This window comes from Lepidochelys kempii, chromosome 2 (genome assembly GCF_965140265.1).
Source record: "Lepidochelys kempii isolate rLepKem1 chromosome 2, rLepKem1.hap2, whole genome shotgun sequence".
Lineage (NCBI taxonomy): Eukaryota > Metazoa > Chordata > Testudines > Cheloniidae > Lepidochelys > Lepidochelys kempii.
Genome location: NC_133257.1, coordinates 179,692,529 through 179,711,398, shown reverse-complemented (window position 1 = coordinate 179,711,398; position 18,870 = coordinate 179,692,529). Strand labels below are relative to the sequence as shown.

The 18,870-nt window shown below is 41.1% G+C and overlaps 1 protein-coding gene across 1 annotated transcript in view; it reads right to left on the bottom strand.

Moving 5' to 3' along the window:
* Positions 1 to 18,870, bottom strand: part of LOC140906149 (uncharacterized) — an 83,755-nt gene that overhangs the window by 13,475 nt on the left and 51,410 nt on the right. The window contains exons 7-9 of the mRNA XM_073329653.1: positions 7,293 to 7,595; positions 6,027 to 6,098; positions 4,683 to 4,822 (exon numbers count right to left, since the gene is read on the bottom strand). Of these exons, the coding sequence (XP_073185754.1) occupies positions 4,683 to 4,822; positions 6,027 to 6,098; positions 7,293 to 7,595 (515 nt within the window). The remainder of the gene's footprint in view (positions 1 to 4,682; positions 4,823 to 6,026; positions 6,099 to 7,292; positions 7,596 to 18,870) is intronic.

Genomic DNA, 18,870 nt, shown 5'->3' with positions numbered 1-18,870 from the left:
GGGAATATCTCCCAGCATTGCAGTCGTGCTGGTGAATCTTCCCTGGTGATCCCTGGGAGAACTGCTGTAGTGAGGGCAATAGCCTTCACTGGCCTGTTACCACCATGTCTTGTAGACCTGCTCTGAGCAGGGTTAAGTGACACCAGCATAAAAACACCAGCACAAACACTGCTGCACTTGGTGTCCTTGATGGGGCTGTACTGACGTTAGTGCCACAGCGGGAGGTTGTGACGTTCCCCTCTGGTGTGATCTGGACCAGTGATCTGCTAGGTCACGCCAATCCTTGCTCTGCTCAGAGAACCCCTACTCCTGGGCTGTTCACGTGCAGCCTGTGCCATATAAATTGCTCCTTGGATTGTGCCATAGTCTAATCATCATGCATAATCACTTGCACTGGTATTGCACTTTCCATTCAAGAATTTCAATGTACTTTAATGCATTAAGCTTCAATGTCTATGTGAGGCAGGTATTATTCACAGTGGGAGAAACTGAAAGCCAGAGTGGATAAGTGACTTGGTCGTGCAAGAAAGGGTACGGAGGTGCAGGGGGTAAAAACTCGGGAGAAAGAGGAGGAGATGGGGCAGGGTCACAGTCCCGGTGCCATTCGCCCCCCACTTCTGCAGAGGTTCCAGCACCCCTGTGGGGGCCCCCAAATTGGACAGGGCCTTGGGCATGGGGCCCATGAGCCCATGCATTAATCCACTACTGAGTAGAGCAGAAGGATTACATCTCATGTTTGCTTACCACACTCCTGCTAACACACACAAGAATAACGTTCACTTTTCTTGTAACAGTGTTACACTGTTGACTCGTATTTAACTTGAGATTCACTACGTGCCCAAATCACTTTCCACAGTACTCCTTCCTAGGCAGTTGTTTCCCATTTTGTGTGTGTGCAATTGATTGTTCCTTCCTCAGTGGAGTACTTTGCATTTGTCCTTATTGAATTTCATCCTATTTACTTCAGACCATTTCTCCAGTTTGTCCAGATCATTTTCAATTTTAATCCTATCCTCCAAAGCACTTGCAACAGCAGGAAGGGAAGCTGTTTAACACCATTCCTTTTGTAGTAGCCTAGATAACCCTTGCTCATACCAACTGGGATCACCCTAATGCATCACCACTCCGACACTTCAGTGATGAGCGATAAATAACAGTATAAAATAGGATATGGAAGGCTATAGACTACCAGTGGTTTCTGTGATAGGTTGTAAGGACTGGTCAAAATCTCCTCACTTCTAGGACCTAGGAGCAGTGAATAAAAGAGAAATAGAAGAATCATCCTCTCTCCTCCTCCTGTTGCTGACTTTCAAGTTGGGCAGCTCCAGTACCTGAAGACTCCATCTGCAATAAGCACGCTCTAGCTAGCGCCCTCCCAGTTCAGACGTGTGGTCAGTCTGCCCATGTGGCATCCCCACAAAGCTTCTGAGCTGGTGCTTCGGGGGCTGAGCCGGACTTTCCTTGTAATCGCTGCTCAGTGTTGCCAACCTCGGCAATTTTTCACTGACTTGGCGACTTTTGAAAGGCCTCAGCAGCAAACCTCCCCCCACAACCCAATAACCCTTTAGCTGGCGACAGGTGACCCTTTGGGTGATCTCTGGGTGATTCAGATGGGCCCAGTCCCTGCTGCCACGGGTGGCCTTTGTGCATGAGCGGCCACCAGGGCGCGTGCACAGCTGGGTGGGGATGTGGGGGAGGGGTCTAAACCCCGAATTGTCCCACGTGCGAGTGAGCCGCGGCTGCTGCCATGACGCCCCCATGGCGCGCACAGGGGCAGCAGCTCCCAGCGCCTGTTTCATCCAGAGGGTGGTGGCACCTTTTCCCTCCTGCCACCTGGAGCTATTTCCTCTGCTGCTTTGTGCCCCTCCCCCCATGCAGCACAGCACCAGCGAGCGAGGGGAGAGGCTGAGTAGCTGCAGCCCCCAGTCCCAACGGTGCCTCCTCTCTGTGGTATGGGGGGAATGGCTGCAGGTAGAGTCCAGGGCGGGGCCAGGCCTGGTGTTTGCAGCTGGCTCATGGAAAGCAGCCGGGCCTGAGCCGGCACAGGAGCCGTGAGTTGAGGCCTCATTGTGAGGTCCATTTTGCACAGGCAATGGTGGGTGGCGTGGAGTCTCAGCGGGCAGAGCCAGGGGAACGGCCGCCTGCCCATAGCCACTGCCATGATTCTATGCATGATTTTATCCTGGTAAAATGAGGCGTAATTCACAGCACAGTCGTGGTAAAAACAGTTCAAGTCACTGCATGGTCATGGGTCTCGGCCACCTTTGGATCCACTGGCTCAAAGCGAAGTCACGAACTGTTCATGTGAGGCAGGTGATCAAAGTGACCTAACTGTCTAACACTGCGTGGTAGCAGGGCCCGTGTAATGGGCAAAGTTCCTGGCCCATGACAGTGGTGACAACAGTGACATAGCTGTATCCTTAGCCATCATGCTTGTTTGCTTTCAATACAAGTGAGGAAGAGGAGCAGGCGGGAGGTGCGGGGGACCAGGAAACAAACAGCCAGGCAGGCAGTGGAGAGACTATATTACCAGAACTCTCAAAAGTCCTAGATTTTGTGGGACTGTCCTTTGACCCCGCACAATCCTCTGTTTGCCCCAGGCCCCCTACCAAGTGGCATCGTGACCTAGCGCATGGGGTCATGACCCCACTTAGGTTTAGCTCATCTGTCCCTCCATCTCCATAGCCCACTTTAGCCCCTAGAAAGGTTTGGATGTATGCACTAGAGCGCTGTGGGGAGGAGGGGAAGAGTGTTACTGCTGGGGGAGGGGGAGTGTGGAAGGAGCAGTGTCACCAACCGGGTTATTTTGGGGGCTACATTTCACATGTGTTTGCCAAAAACCTCAAGTTTTGAGGCTGACAACACTGTTGCTGCTGCAGGCCACTTTAGCACCAGATGTGAGAGCAAGGACCCACTGTTTTCTGTGTGATCATTGACTCTCCACCCCCGCTGCTAGCACCCAGGGGATAAGGAAGAGGAGGAATCAGCCTGACTGAGAATGCAGAGGGGTGAGGAGTGTGTGTGTGTGTGTGTGTGAGGGGGAGGACGGGGGACACACAGGGAGAGACAGGTGCAGGAACCAGAGTGTGAGAAGAAGCAGAGTGGGAGTGGGGATGGTTGCCAGTAGTGGGGTACAGGAAACAGTGCGGTGAGGACGGGACAGGTGGGACAGCAGAGGAGGAAATGGACTGGAGTTAACAGGTGGTGGATCGGACTAGAGGGAGTGGCAGGGGAGGCATATCGGTGTATATAGGCATGGGGGGAGGATATAGGATGTGGGGGAGGATAGGGAAGAAGGGGAGGGGTGGATATGAGAGATGGGGATAGAGACAGGATTGGGGCTGAAGGGAGGAGGCATGGTCTAATGCTTAGTGCTAGCCTGGGACTTGGGAGACCCTGGTTTAATTCTCTCTTCTACCACAGGCTTTCCTTGTGGCTTTGGGCAAGCCACTTAGTTTCTACAGACCTCAGTTCCCCCTCTGTATTATGGGCATAATAGTACTTCCTTATCTCACAGCGGTGTTGTGTGGATAAATGCATTAGAGATTGTGAGGCATTCAGATACTACCGTGGTAAAAGCCATATAAATATGTTTCATGGTTGGGTGCAGGGGATAAAAGAAATGGGTCTCTGAACAATAAAGAACCCTTCCTTGCAGTTTCTAGAATTGATTTCCTTTAAAGAAATAAACTGGACAGAATTCTGCAATGCTGAATTTTATTTAAAATCCATTAATCTTTCAATTAAAAAATTAGTCATATTTCAGAAGCCTGTTTTTGTTTTTATAAAGCAAATAAATGCAATTAGTGGAAATGAAGTGTCAAATCATTTTAAGTTACAGATGAGGACTCCACCCCTGCAAATATTTATGGGACAAGTTTTCCCATTGACTTCACTGAATGCAGTTGACCTTTCCACATCCAAAAAGTTCTTTTTGTGCACATGTTTTTTTGCAGGATAAGGGTTTCTTTGCAGGTGCCGACTTTCTTCTTTCCGGGTGGGTGCTCCACCCCACTCCACTGCTTCCCCTAAGGTCCCACCCTGGCTCCGCCTCTTCTCCTCCCTGCTCTGCCCCCTTCACCATGGCCCAGCATCTGCCCCACCTCTTCCCACCATGCTCTACCCCCTCCCCTGAGCGCGCCCTGCCCTCACCCCACCTCTACCTCCCACCCCCGCTCCGGCCCCTCCCCCCAATGCCTCCCACCTGCCGCCAAGCAGCTGATCAGCAGGATAAGCTCTATGTCAACAGGAGAGCGTCTCCTGTGGACACAGTGACTGCCTCTCCAGCAGGTGGAGTAACTATGCCAACAGGAGAAGCTCTTCACTAAAGAGCTACAGCTTTTTAAGTGTAGATCTGTCCTTTATTGTACTGCTAAATCCTCTGGGTCTGCACTACTTTGTGATGCAAAATTCCCATTGAAATCAAGGAGTGTAGCCTCAGCCCTTGAAGTTCCACAGTTACAAAATTAAAATAATAAAATAGGAAATATGGTCACATATAAAACTGTTCGCTCTCAAGCAGAAGAAGCCATCTGTGCTAATTAGAGAAATGGCCAACCAAATCAAATTGAAATGCAAGTCTTAATATTTAGAGCAAGGTGTTTCTTATGAACAGGCTTATGGCAAAGCAAAATAAATTTCAGACACAAATGCTGACACTGGAAGTTGTAAGGAGAAGTTTAAGGTTTCTTTCCCCGGTGCTTGATTGGACTTTGCATCCTGTAGATGAAGAAGAGTACGATGACGTAGTACATGGTGCTTTTCAGGAGTAGGACAATATATATTAAATACGCCGTCCTGTGCATGAAACTGTCTGTAATATCTACAACAAAAAAACAACAACAAGTGGTTAATGTTGCATATTCTATAGCCGCAAAGAAAAATAACTGTAAAACCATGTGTGATAGCGTAAGGTATACATGGTATTTGATTGCCGTAATTATACCACCTAATCAGACTATGCATAAATCAATATCTGATTGTGTCCTCTAAAGAGGTCTACGTTCTGATCAGACCTTCCCATGGTATGGTAGAGCTGAGGGACACAAAGAGGCACTCTCGGTGTTATTATCGCTGGTGTCTGCTCAGGAGTAAGCAGAATGCTAGTGCTTCTTATAAATAGGCTGTTGCCACGATTTTATGCCAAAATTTTCAGACCTGGGTGCCTCCGTTTGTTCTGAGTCTGCATCTAAGCAGCTGATCAATCAAGTGGTCTGATTTTCAGAAGTACTGAAATGACACTGAAATCAGTTGGGTCTTCAAGCTTTCAGCACCTTTACGCCCCATTTGAAAAGTTTGGCTTTGAATACTTTTTGTAATTTAACATGTTAAATATTAGATTAAGGACCAGTGGCACATGTAGTTTAAAGAACAATGACCCATGAGGCATGTTAACAAAGCACAACAAATCCCACCAAAACATGTATTTCAGCAGGACTGCTACAGCATGTAACCTGAGCTGCCCATGGGGATTAGGTTTTGGACCCTTTTGGTAACCCACAGCAGATGTTAACTTACAGCGACAGGTGCCGACTTTCTCCTTTCCCGGTGGGTGCTCCACCCCACTTCACTGCTTCCCCTAAGGTCCCACCCTGGCTCCGCCTCTTCTCCTCTCTGCTCTGCCCCCTTCCCCATGGCCCAGCATCTGCCCCACCTCTTCCCACCATGCTCTGCCCCCTCCCCTGACGCGCCCTGCCCTCAGCCCACCTCTACCTCCCCCCTTCTCCGGCCCCTCCCCCCAATGCCTCCCACCTGCTGCCAAGCAGCTGATTGGCTGGGCCCACCAAACAGCTGATCGGCAGGTGGCTGGTGGGCACTCAGCACCCACTATTTTTTGTCCATGGGTGCTCCAGCTCCGGAGCACCCGCAGAGTCGGGGCCTATGCTTACAGCAGTGTTCCACATCTAGAGTAATTATGTTTGGACATTTTAAAAAGAGAGAATATTTTCATTTTTGTCTTAACCATGTCAAATGGTGCTTAATTCTTAACTGTATTGTATAGAAAATGAGAATTGGGACAGAATTACCTGTGGAAAGCATGGTGCCGTTTTCAGGTTTGTTGATACAACCTTCTGTGGTTTGAGACACTACGGGGGTGTCTGAAAGGATAAAAGCATAACATGTAAAGAGGACTTTAATTGTCAAATGGGATTCTTGTTGAAAATGAAGGCATACTTTTCTTGATAGAAGTTCAAAGAGAAAGATGGTGAAAGTATTATAACTACAGTGATTCAAATATGAAAAGTTAATATTTTAAAAAATGAGCACCGAGATTGTATCCACAGAATAAATGCTCAGTAGCACATAACTGATTTGCAAAGCCAACTAGAGCTAAAACAGGGAAAAATGCATATGCTCAGGCAGTGCAGAGCCCTGTGCCTGTTAGGAGCCCGCTTGAAATCTTTGGCATTTACATGGGAGTCAGAGTGTGGACTAGCAGATCTGATTGCAGGGTCTGGACGTTGGCTTTTCTGTGTATGGAAGTTTTTGTTTATGTCGAACCAGATGCATTTTGTCCCACCCAATTACTCAGTTGAGTTTGCCCCTTTGCAATGTGTATGTATATTCGGGGGATAAAAACCTGGCTGCCTGATTTTGTCTCGAGCTTGAGGCAGCCTGAGATTGTTGGCATTCCGGGTAGTGGTAATGTTGCCTATTAGCTGTACAAGAGACAGAAGAAAATAATCCTGATGAGGATACAGTCTAAGGCCCATCTCTTAGGTATTTTTGATGTGCAAGAGGGGGATGGTCAATAAACCCCTCTTTTCCATTACGTTTGAAAGAGAGACATTTTTATCTGCTGCAATTAATTTATTGTATCTCAGATAAGAACCAAACAGAAATTACTTCTCTTAATTCAAGAGAAAAGGATTATGTTTTTGATTTTGTTTTGTGTAATTCTTCTGGTCTGCTGTAAGAAGTTAGATGCTGTGTGTGTTATTACTTTTGTTGCAATATGTATCACTTGTTCAAAACCAAACACTGTAGGCCGGGTCCGTGGCTGGTGTAAATCTGCAGAGCTCCACTGACTTCAGTGGAGTTTTGCTGCTTTACACTAGCTGAGGAGCTCAGCCAACATTTTCATTCATTATAGAAAGATTTTAAACTGGGGGAGAGGAGCCAAAACTGAGCTTTTGATGGAGAAGCTTCAGCTTATGGAGAGATGGAAGCTAATATTGGACTGGAGAGCGCAAATGCTTTTAGGAACAGTAATAGATTTTATTCTTTTATTGTAAAGAAACAGTGAACTCTCTAAATATATATAGAACTAGTTTTAATAATATAGTATATACCTGGAGATTCGATATGGACAGAACCGTCTTTGCTTTCATGTTGATATTTGCAGCTGTAATTCTTGCTATTTTTATCTACGGTCAGCCAGCTGCTTATTGAGTATGATTGTTGATTGGCATCAGGGTCCCAAATTTCCTCATGCACTGCATTTTCTTCTGCACTCTTCGTGCCGTCTTCCCAAGTCACCTTAATAACATTTGGGTAAAAATCCTGAATGAGGCACATGTATGATACTTTCCCATCTTGTTCAGAAGAAGGAGGCAGGACCTGAATCGTGCTGCCATTAAGTCTTGCTGGTGTTTCTGGATTCATTTTGGAGAGAGAAATGAATTTGTTAGGAATTAAGTAAATTCAGAATTGCATTATACATTGCATACTTTGCTTTTGAAACAATAAAGAAAGAATTCACAGATTTGAAAGCGGAAGAGAGGCAATTTCATTTCTTGCATCCAATTCCTCCAAATTGCACTCAAGCACACAAGCTTAACTCTGAGTTCAGCATGAGAACTATACCTCGTTGCCAAATGTATTTTAACTACTTTATGTCTATAATATATTGTTACTGCCTATTAAATTCTGAAGATAGGAGTAAATTGTCCACTTCTGAGTTAGAGCTTTAGGGAGTTAGAATTGCAGAAGTTTACATGCTTGAATTGAATGCAGGTTTTTGTGGAACACTAGAATCTGTGAGAGTGCCTACTAACTTAGCTTCCAAACACAAAATATATTAAACACTTGTTGAATGAATGCTGAGTAGATCTTTATGTTCTGGTTCATTTCAAAACATTTGTGACTTTGAAAATCTCCCCTTTATTTACCCAAATAAATACCTATTTGTATGAAGTGACAAAAATTGATGATTTTTGCAATTTTTTTTATCAGCTCTATTCCAAGAGTGACTAAATTAATACTGTGGCAGAAAATTCTGCCACAGTATTAATTTAGTCACTCTTGGAATAGAGCTGATAAAAAAAATTGCAAAAATCATCAATTTTTGTCACTTCATACAATTTTTAAAAATTGCTGCCTGCTATAAATTGGATAAAACAGAACAAAAAATATTTTATTGAAAGTCCGAACGAGAAAAGATAAAAATATTTTTGATCCCTGAGTTTGTGTGAATGAAATAATAAGTACTGAACCAGGCCAAAAAATACTTCCCTACTAAAATCTGTCTGCTCGTTTCATATGGGTGACAGTAAATAATACTTTTTTTTAAACAATATATTCAATGTACTAGTTATCACAAGAAGTGAGCAGGTTCAAAACACTTTTACTGCCTCTAATTTCTGTCTCCTGTTTGTCACTGTGGGATACAACCAAGAGAATAAGGTTCCCAACCCAGCTAACTGCCAAAGAAGTGTTCTCTGCAGAACGAGGCAAGATTCTCATGTTATAAATGTCCATCACAAAGAAGAAAGGGAAGGTTGTCGATATTTCAGTCGTGTCAAAGGTCCCCAAATGGGCACCATGTATCTTGTGCATTCTCCATTTGTTCCAACACTTAATTAGAGGTGAACAATTAGAGCCCATTTAACAAAATAATTGGCCTATTTGCCACAAAACATTTTGATTGGAAATTTTAAAGGCAGCAAGAAGGGATTTAGGTGCCCAAATCCCTTTCAAATTCAGGCTCCTTTAATAATGTCAGCCATTGTCTTTAGTCAACTGAGACACAAATATTAATAAATACTAAAGCCCTGCTCCCACAAAGTCTTACACATGTGCTTAATTTTATGCATTGTGAGTAGTCCCACTGATGTCAAAGCTTGTGAAGGTTCCTTTTCTAAAATGATTCCAGCTTATTTTTGTGCTGTCTGGCTAGTCTAGAGTTTTCTGAAACGATTTGGAACTGAACCAAACTGTAACCTTGTAACTAGGGTTGTGTCAAAAAGTATTTAAAATATCTAAAAATTTAGAAGCCAATGAAGACAGCTGAGACGTTAGACTACCTAACCAAGAAAAATTCCTTCATTAAAGAACTTTCCCTCATTTTGAAAATTGTCACCAATTTAGGGAATTGATTTTTCTGTTCTTTTCAATTTCGATCCTCATGCTCTGGCACTAATTAGTTCAACATTTGGAGCTCAATCTTACATTCCATACGCACCAAAACCACCCAGGAATACAGGATTGGGCTTGACCAGTAGGTTTACCAAATGATTTACTCACTCAAGTCTTGTTTGTATTCAAAAAACCTTTACATAGCTTCCTGCCCAGTGATGTTGTGCTTTGCAAAAACTAATGATGATTTCTGGCATTTCTCATTAGATGCTTTTAAAAATTGGAGTCATATTTATATGCTGACACTTTTGCAAACACATATCATTTTTTGCATTTGTACATGGTTAGATGGGTGTCTATCTAATATAAAATCTGAATTTTGTACATATATAAGCAGAATGTGTGTTTGCATAAGTGGCTGTGCAGATGCATGAGCAAAATCAGTTTTAAATTTCGGGCCTCACTTTAGGTCTGATCTAAAATCCCTTGAGGCCAATGGGATTTTCTCCTTTGGCTTCAATGGGCTTTGCATAAGACACTGTAAGAAGATCAGATCCTTAATTTCCAAGTCAATTATAGTTTCCAGTGTGGAGCTACTTGTTGTTTTGGTCCAACTTAACTTTTCAAAACACGTTGCTTATCTAAAAGAAAAGGAATACTTGTGGCACCTTAGAGACTAACAAATTTATTAGAGCATAAACTTTCGTGAGCTATAGCTCACTTCATTGGATGCACACAGTGGAAAATATAGTGGGGAGATTTTATATACACAGAGAACATGAAACAATAGGTGTTACCATACAGACTGTAACAAGAGTGACCAGGAAAGGTGAGCTATGACCAGCAGGAGAGCGGTGGGGTGGGGTGGAGGGACGGGAGGAGAAGCCTTTTGTAGTGATAATCAAGGTGGGTCCTTTCCAGCACTTTACAAGAACAGTAGGAGAGGAAATAAACAAGGAGAAATAGTTTTACTTTGTGTAATGACACATCCACTCCCAGTCTTTATTCAAGCCTAAGTTAATTGTATCCAGTTTGCAAATTAATTCCAACTCAGCAGTCTCTCCTTGGAGTCTGTTTTTGAAGTTTTTTTGTTGAAGAATTGCCACTTTTAGATCTGTAATTGAGTGACCAAAGAGATTGAAGTGTTCTCCAACTGGTTTTGGAATGTTACAATTTGATGGTACACCATCATAGGGCCTAATCACATCAGCCACACTATCAGAGGCTCGTTCACCTGCATATCTACCAATGTGATATATGCCATCATGTGCCAGCAATGCCCCTCTGCCATGTACATTGGCCAAACTGGACAGTCTCTACGTAAAAGAATAAATGGACACAAATCAGATGTCAAGAATTGAACATTCAAAAACCAGTTGGAGAACACTTACTACAAAATCTGCCCAAGACATTTCTATTCAGAGGGATCAGATCTGAACAAATATAGCTAAATAGTTACAACTGAGAGCCAGTTAATTCAAGCAAAGAAATGGTGGAAATTTCAATGTATTTTTCAGGGTGAGCTTACATTGGTATTTTCAAATACTCTATATTAATATTAATTTGGTAGCTTTTAAATTCTGTTTAAAAGAAAATAATTCATTTAACTGACAGAGGATCTGTTTGACATTTGAGACCTAATGTTGGACTTTGAAATCTATACATTAACCTCACAGATAGTAAAGACATTCATTCTTCTACTGTAGATTGCATATCACGTTTCCATTGTCTGTTATCCTTTTTGAATAAATTGTGCTCTGTAGTCTCTAATTTTTTCTTCTCACATGTAACTTTTCTCTATGCTACCAGAGAATTTACTTGAAACAATGAGCTTTGTGCCAGAGCTGAAGACTTTGATATCATTGTTCTCACTGTGTTCATGTGCTTTGTAAAAAACTTGTGGGCCAGATCTCCAGCTGCTGGAAATCAAAGGCGCTTCATTGAGGATCTGGCCCATATAGCTTCCATATGGCCCAATATAGCTTCATATTATCTAATGTGCAATTATGAACAGAAGTTGATAGAATCACTTTAATATACGAGACTTGTGATTTAAATGGCTTTTCCTTACAAAATGGCAAATGCTTGATCCTGTATTCCTCTGACACCCCAAACTCCAATAGATAGCACTGGATGTTTGGAGTACTTTAGGAGCAGACATGCAAAATAAGTCAAAAACTTCAAATGCATTCGACATACCAAAGGCCAAGAATTTCCTCAGACTGGGATCCCTTAGCATCACTTGAAATTTCTATTTTTCTTTTAATGTGAATTTAGTGCTTGTGAAAGGTGCCAAATTGACAGCACTGGAAACTGCCTACATTGAAAATACTTCAGCATTCTACAACAGTGGTCCAGTGCTTAGTAATGCCATTGTAAATTGTGATGGGTGATTTTAGACAATTGCTGGAGAATCTCTTTTATTTCATGCTGGATTTCTCACCTGGTCCTAACAGTGCATTTGAAATCTGTTTGCAAAGGTCACCTTTAAAGGATGAGATGGTAAATTATTCTTAATATCCCTTAAATTCTTGGTATTTCGCTAAAAGTGCCAGCAACAGTGCCTATCGTGATGAAGTTTTTTCTGGTGGACACCTGTCCTCTGAAGATTCTTTGCTCACAACTGCACATCCCTTTCTGCCATAAATTTGGATTTGGTCTTTTAGATCCAATGGGATTTAGATCAGATACTTATATATTTTTTCTATAAAGAGTTTGTTATATTCAGTCGGTAATGTCAAAAATCAATACCTAGAACTGTTTCAAAAGGCAGCAAACCAATTTAAACCAACCCTAGACTACTTGAGAATCTTATCATCAAAATAATTATCAGTAATAGTAGCTCCTTTGTACTTTATAACTAAAGATCTACACTGATCACTCTGTTCTTAATGCACTCTGTTTTATAAAAAAACCAAGTAACTTCCATCTTATAATGTGACATATGATCTTTGGGTCTGTCTTTTAATAAGCATGCCAAATACTTTTACATTTATGTCTTCTATGAAACTTCATGTAAAGTTTTGGTGACTTAATTTTCTTATTTTAAAATAAAATGACCAAATGCTTCTGAAGCTTGCCAAAGAGATAGCATTGTAGACTGAATCCCTTTCTACACAGGAGAGATACAACACATGCAGGGACAGAGGAAGCTGCTTCACACCATCTCACCAAGCCATGTCAATATTGTTCTGAAAGGACAAGCTTTAGAGAGGAGAGGGGATAGTTCAGTCTCCACATTCAGTTCAATCTTTGGCTTCTGCACTGAGCCTGCCAGGTTTTTTCTAGAATATTGTGTTTGGAAGAATCGAGTTATACCATTTTAATGTAAGCTTCTTTAATGATGACTCGATGCACTTTAATGGATACAATAAGAGAAGCACCATTATTCCTATGTCATGCTCATTGAAAGCAGTAAGCTTGGTTCTGTTTCCAAATCTTTTTACTCATCTATTCCACTAAGCAAAAATTCTGAAGAATCCTGGTAGGTCCCGACCCTGCTTTCACTTGCACTGGTGTAAATCTAGAGTAGCTCCATTTTAAATGAATGGAGGGAAGTCAGTTTAAAAAGAGGAATGACTAGTGTGAGAGCAAAATCAGGACTGCTCACTATCTAGGACTTTAAAAGTAATTTCTGCTTCTTCAGTATACTTGTGAATAATGTTGTCCCTGCTAAGAAGTACGTTTACACAACATGGGTAAAATCCTGGCCGAAAAGTCATTGTCATTGAGTTCTGTGGAGTCAGGATTTTACCTCATGTTCTTAGAACAGAAATGCCCCAACTCTCATAAAGCTGTAATCAAATTCATAGCTGGCACAAACAGCCACAATTCCTACTGATTTTACTTAGAATTGTGCCAAGGTCTGAATATCTCCATGATCTTAGGGTTATTTTTTTCTTCAGAGGAATTTACTTACCCAATATTTGATATTTCTCTTTGAGAAGATTTTTTTTACTAAAACATGTTATTGTATACAGTTTATATACACTAATAAATCAAGTGTGCAATCTTAGGTCTTCATGCTGTAATAGACAATCTACACATATCACAGACTTGCTTCTCCATTCCTTACGCAGTCAAAACACCTGGTAAATCTATGGGAGTTTTGTCCATAGAATGTTCACTTAAAGCAACCTGCTGACCCTGATCTGATATGCTTAGAATTAATTATGATAGCGTATTCATTTTAGTAGGCAGCATTACAACAATTTATCTTTAGTTGAGAGCTATAGGGCTACTGAGGTAACTTGATTGTGAATTAAGGTTTAAAATAGACTGACTGTTCTAGCTGATTTAAATTAATGGGCAGAGCATGATTCTGAAACAGTAAGGACCTGATTTTCCTGTGTCCTGTGTTTGTGCAGTCCGTTATACCAGTGGAACTCAGGTGTAACATGCAAGTTAATCAGAATAGTAGCATTTCCCACTGACTTTTCAGGAGCATAAATGACTTCCAAGAGCAACGCAAAGAAGACTCCGGCCCCAAGTATATATTGTTAAACACTATTAAGAATGTACATGTACATTGGCCAAACTGGACCGCCAGTTTGCCTGCAATGCCAAGGTACCTCACACAAGATGACAATCTCTAGGGCCAAATTCTTTCACTTATACTGACTACTTCAGAGATTGCTTCTTTTGTTTTAATTGAGAAGCACAACGTTACATATTTTACAGTTTAATTTTATGCACGTTTATGAATTTTAGTTAAAGAATTTGAGTAATATCAAAGCTAACATAAAAACAACAAGGAGTCCAGTGGCACCTTAAAAACTAAGACTTATTTGGGCATAAGCTTTTCGCAAAGCTAACATAAGTTTTTGCGTCTGGACCAAGGACCAGCATGCTTATGGCGGCACATCCTCTGAAAAATGTCATTAAACAGCTTAGAAATATTAATTAACTTGAAAAAAATCTACTTTAAATCTATTAGTAAATACTGCAGGTTGGGATTGAAAAGGTGATGTATTTGGGATCAGATCCTACAAGGAGCTAACAGCCTTAACTTGCACTGAAGTCTACAGGAATGGATGGTGTTCAGCGCCTCACATTAAGTGCTCAGTACTTCACAGGATTGATCTTACAATTGTTGACCTTAGCTGTGATAAAAAGCTTTTCTATTATCATAATAAGCATCTTTATCTTTGCATTACTGTAATTACCACATAACTTACCTGTTACAATGACCTTGGTACCAGAGCCAAATACTTTGAAGCTATAGCCACTAGAAGTATCACAGTGAGCAAATCCTTTACAAAATACTGTACAGATCTAGTATCATTATATTGATGGACCAGTAGTTGTTGCTTTAAAAAAAATCTGATTTGGTATTTACATTGCTTTCTGGTTTTGCAATAAAATAGTAAATAAGGAGAGCGCATGTAAAATAATGTGAAAATGGTGGGGAAGATTTTCAAAGGGGCAAGAGACACTTAGACATCTAACTATCATTCCTGGGCACCTGCATGCCATTGAAATTCTGTCCCTAAAATTAATCTGATTCAATATAGTTTAGATTAGCTCTTTCTAATAATTTTTTTGTAAAGGAACAAATGACTTTTTAAATTAGGGTCCACAAGCTGAGATTATAAAATTAAGCTTGCATGCTGCCATCGTTCCATGATAGTGTTCTTAATGATAATGATAGATTGAGGGAAGAATATAGCTCTTAAATTGTGTATATTCAGGAGAATAATTTTGGTTAATTTCTGCCATTTGGTGTAATTAGAGATATTGCCCAACAGAAAACATTTGCTTTACAGAAATATTTGTTTGTCTCAGGGACTAAGCACCCAGCAAGGACCATTTAGCAGTATCTAGAGGGAAGAATAAGCTTAATTAAAGACATAGAATTCTCTCAATCCCCTTAAATCCAAACATGGCTAATCCATTTTAATAATTGGAAATCATCTTTAAAAACAAATTTGAGAATCCTGTTATTGGATCAATTATCGTAGTTTATTAAAAGGATTACGTCTATTATAGATACACCTTACGTTTATGTAAAAAATAAGCAAATCTTTATTTCTCATTACTGTATGGAAACAAGAAGACTTACTGCATTTTGCCCTTGATTTGGCCTTAAAGTTAAGCACATGCTTAAATGCCTTGCTGAATAGGAATGGACACATGCTTAAGTGCCTTCCTGAAGTGGAGCCTTTTTTAGAAAAGAAAAGACATTTGCATGATTGTTACTATAAATATACCCTTTCATGCTAGCTAAGAGCCAGATCCTCCAAGTGCTGATCATCCTCAATTCTTATTTAAATGAATGAGCATTGAAGAAGCTCAACAACTCATGTGACGGGGTGGTAAATATACGGCATTATATAAAAAAACATAAGTTCTACATTTCACATTTACTGCTAACAATAAGTGTTTCCACTTCTGAATATTTTTACATAATCATCTCAGTGTTACAATGCTAAACAAGATCTCCAAATAATTTACATTATTCTCATTGATTACACAAGTGTAACTGGTTCTTTCTCAATTAGAGAGACTATCATGGGTGAAATTCTGACCCCATTGAAGTCAATTGGAGTTTTGCCTTTGACTTCAGTGGAATCAGGATTTTACCTTATAGATTTATGATTAGCTTGCTTTTTTGTTCTGGATAACAAGGATAGGAAATGCCCAGAGTAACTGTATGCTTTGAAAACATCTTGAGAAACTTACTTGAAACCACCAATTTGGTGCCTGAGCCAAAGTACTTTACTATTCCATACTCACATCATTGAAATCCTTTACAAAAACTAATGAATTATCAAGTTATGAATTTTATCAGACTAAAATTCTGAAGTTCATATTTTAAATACAAAGTCCACAGTCTGAACAAGACTTGCTATTGGCCAGTTAATTGTGTGAGTATTATACTGAGTTTATGCACTTCGTGAATTCCTGTTCCTTTTTGTTACCTAAAATGTTTTTTGCTCCTTCACATACATCAGTGCATGGCAAATTGAGTGGAGTGAATTGCTGGTAAGCAAGCACTTCAATTAATTTTAGTGGATGAGCAGGATTTAGTCCTCCAATCTCAAATGTGGATGGGAAGGATGGTCTTGTGGTTAAATCACCGGAGTGAGATTTGTCTTCGTTTCTGGCTCTCCCTGTGTGACCTTGGGCAAATCACAACCTCTGTGCTTCACTTTACATTTTAACATGCTCTTAATGTATTGTTTAGAAAATGACATTTCCTTGACAATGTGCAGTATTATAAATACTGTACTCAACATTAACTAGCACTTATAGTATTGATTGGACTGTTTCGGTAGCTTTAATCTGATAAAGAACATTACACGCAAAAGTGAAAAGATACTTTCAGTAAAACCACTTACTGAGAACCTGAAGACTGTTGCACCTCAAACAATTTTCCTTCATTTATCAACATACACTGATATAGCGCTAAAAATAACAAACTCATGCGTGCTAAATTGAAACCTGTGCTGTGAATTTACACTTGCTGGCATTTGGACTCTTTCAATGGAGTGGCACGAGAGATTAATTTGGCCCAATATTTTAAATTTAAAGCTCTCCATTTCCCTCCTTCCTGATTCTTAACAGCTATTCAGTAAATATTCCAGCCTTTTACACAGTTTACTCATTAGGACCAAAACTCCCCTCAGTCAATCCATTCGTGTTCTTGGCAGTTCCACATTCTGATCAAGAGCAATACATGGCTTATGTGCAAATTCCTTTTCTTATATTAAATTATTCAGTGCAGTTTTTCTGTCCTTTGTTTTTCTTTTGGTAAATAGAATCAATCAAGAATAAAAATACTTACCGGAAACAAATAGCTTGGTTCCTGTGCCAAAGTACTTGATCCAGCCTGAAGTATCATGCTGACTTTTCGTTTTACAAGAAGCTGTGGTATTTTACTTATGCTGCTGTGTCCTTTCTCAAATAACCAGCACTCTGACCAGTAGCTGGGAAAATACTTCTAATGAAGTATTCCTGGTTTCTTGACTGCTTGGAGAATTTAACAAATTTCACATTTCTGTGCCACCATAAAACTGGTACATAAATTCTCTTCCCAGATTCTAATTGCATGTCCTTGCAACTTTCCATTAACAAATCCTCACTCCTTAAAACGGAAACTAGATGACAGTTTCTATTGATTTTAATATTGTAAATAGACTGTTGGATCAGGCGGTTCTCAAACATTTTTATTGTGTGGTCCACATATGGAAAGAGAGATTGTCTCTTGGACTACCTTCCCAATAGCATTGACCACCTCCTCCTTCTCCCGTCGCAATCACATCACATCTCTGTAGCAATTGCTTACATGGAAAAATGATACCTGGAAAGAATTTCATTCTTAGGTGTGTTACTGAAATTGAATAGATGACAATGAGGAGGAACCAGCATTACGTGATCAGCCAGCTCTCTACAGACCAGCACAAAGAGCTCCATAGGCTGCAGCTGGGAGCCTGAACCCTAAATATATATTTTGCTGTATGTTGGGATTATTGTAGTTGGTGTGTTACCAATTTACATGGCTGCTGGTGGGGGGGAGGGGAAGATGAGGGGATATTGTCCTCTGCATACACAGACATTTTAAAATAGAACAGAGATAACATCTGAGAAAGCCCACCTCATTTCAGACAAAAGGTGTGGATGAGAATCTAGCAGTTGTAAGGGAAATAACCAGAGTATTTGATCTCTCTCACAGACACAGAGACCGCGACCTCTACCTCACTGCAGAATAATTCTGGGAAATAACTGACAGTGGGTAAGAAAAATAGAAAAGGAACATACAGTGAGAGGTTCCTCTCAAATGTACAGGTGGTTGTGTCAAAGGGCTTGTCTACTACCCAAGAGTTTATTGGGAATATCTCCCAGCATTGCAATCGTGCTGGTGAATCTTCCCTGGTGATCCCTGGGAGAACTGGTGTAGTGAGGGCAAAAGCCTTCACTGGCCGGTTACCACCATGTCTTGTAGACCTGCTCTGAGCAGGGTTAAGTGACACCAGCATAAAAACACCAGCACGAACACTGCTGCACTTGATGTCCTTGGTGGGGCTCGACTGACGTTAGTGCCACAGCAGGAGGTTTCACAAAATACACCCATTGTTGCCCCTCCACCTAGCAAATATACCAAGTCATGGTCACACATTATATAGCACGGTAGTTGTAACATGATTTGGTCTTGCAAGTATGGAGAGAGCAAAAATGAATTTTAGCCATAGTCTAACCATCATGCATAATAACTTTAACTGGTGTTGCACTTTCCATCCAAGAATGTCGATGGAGTTTAATGCATTAAGCTTCAATGTCTATGTGAGGCAGGTATTGTTCACAGCAGGAGAAACTGAAACCCAGAGAGCACAAGTGACTTGGTCATGCAGGAAGTGTGTAAAAGAGAGCCAGGCATTGAATCCAGATCTCCTGAGGCCCAATCCTGTTCTTTAACCAGGAGCTGGGCAGTAATAAGAGCCACCAGGGAGCACAGGCAGCTCTGGGAAGCCCCAGACCCTCTGCCTCACCCTGGGTGGTGTGCCCCAGAGGTGCGGGGATGCAGGGGGCAGAGCCTTGTACTTTTTGAATCGATCCTAAGTATACTGCAATAAA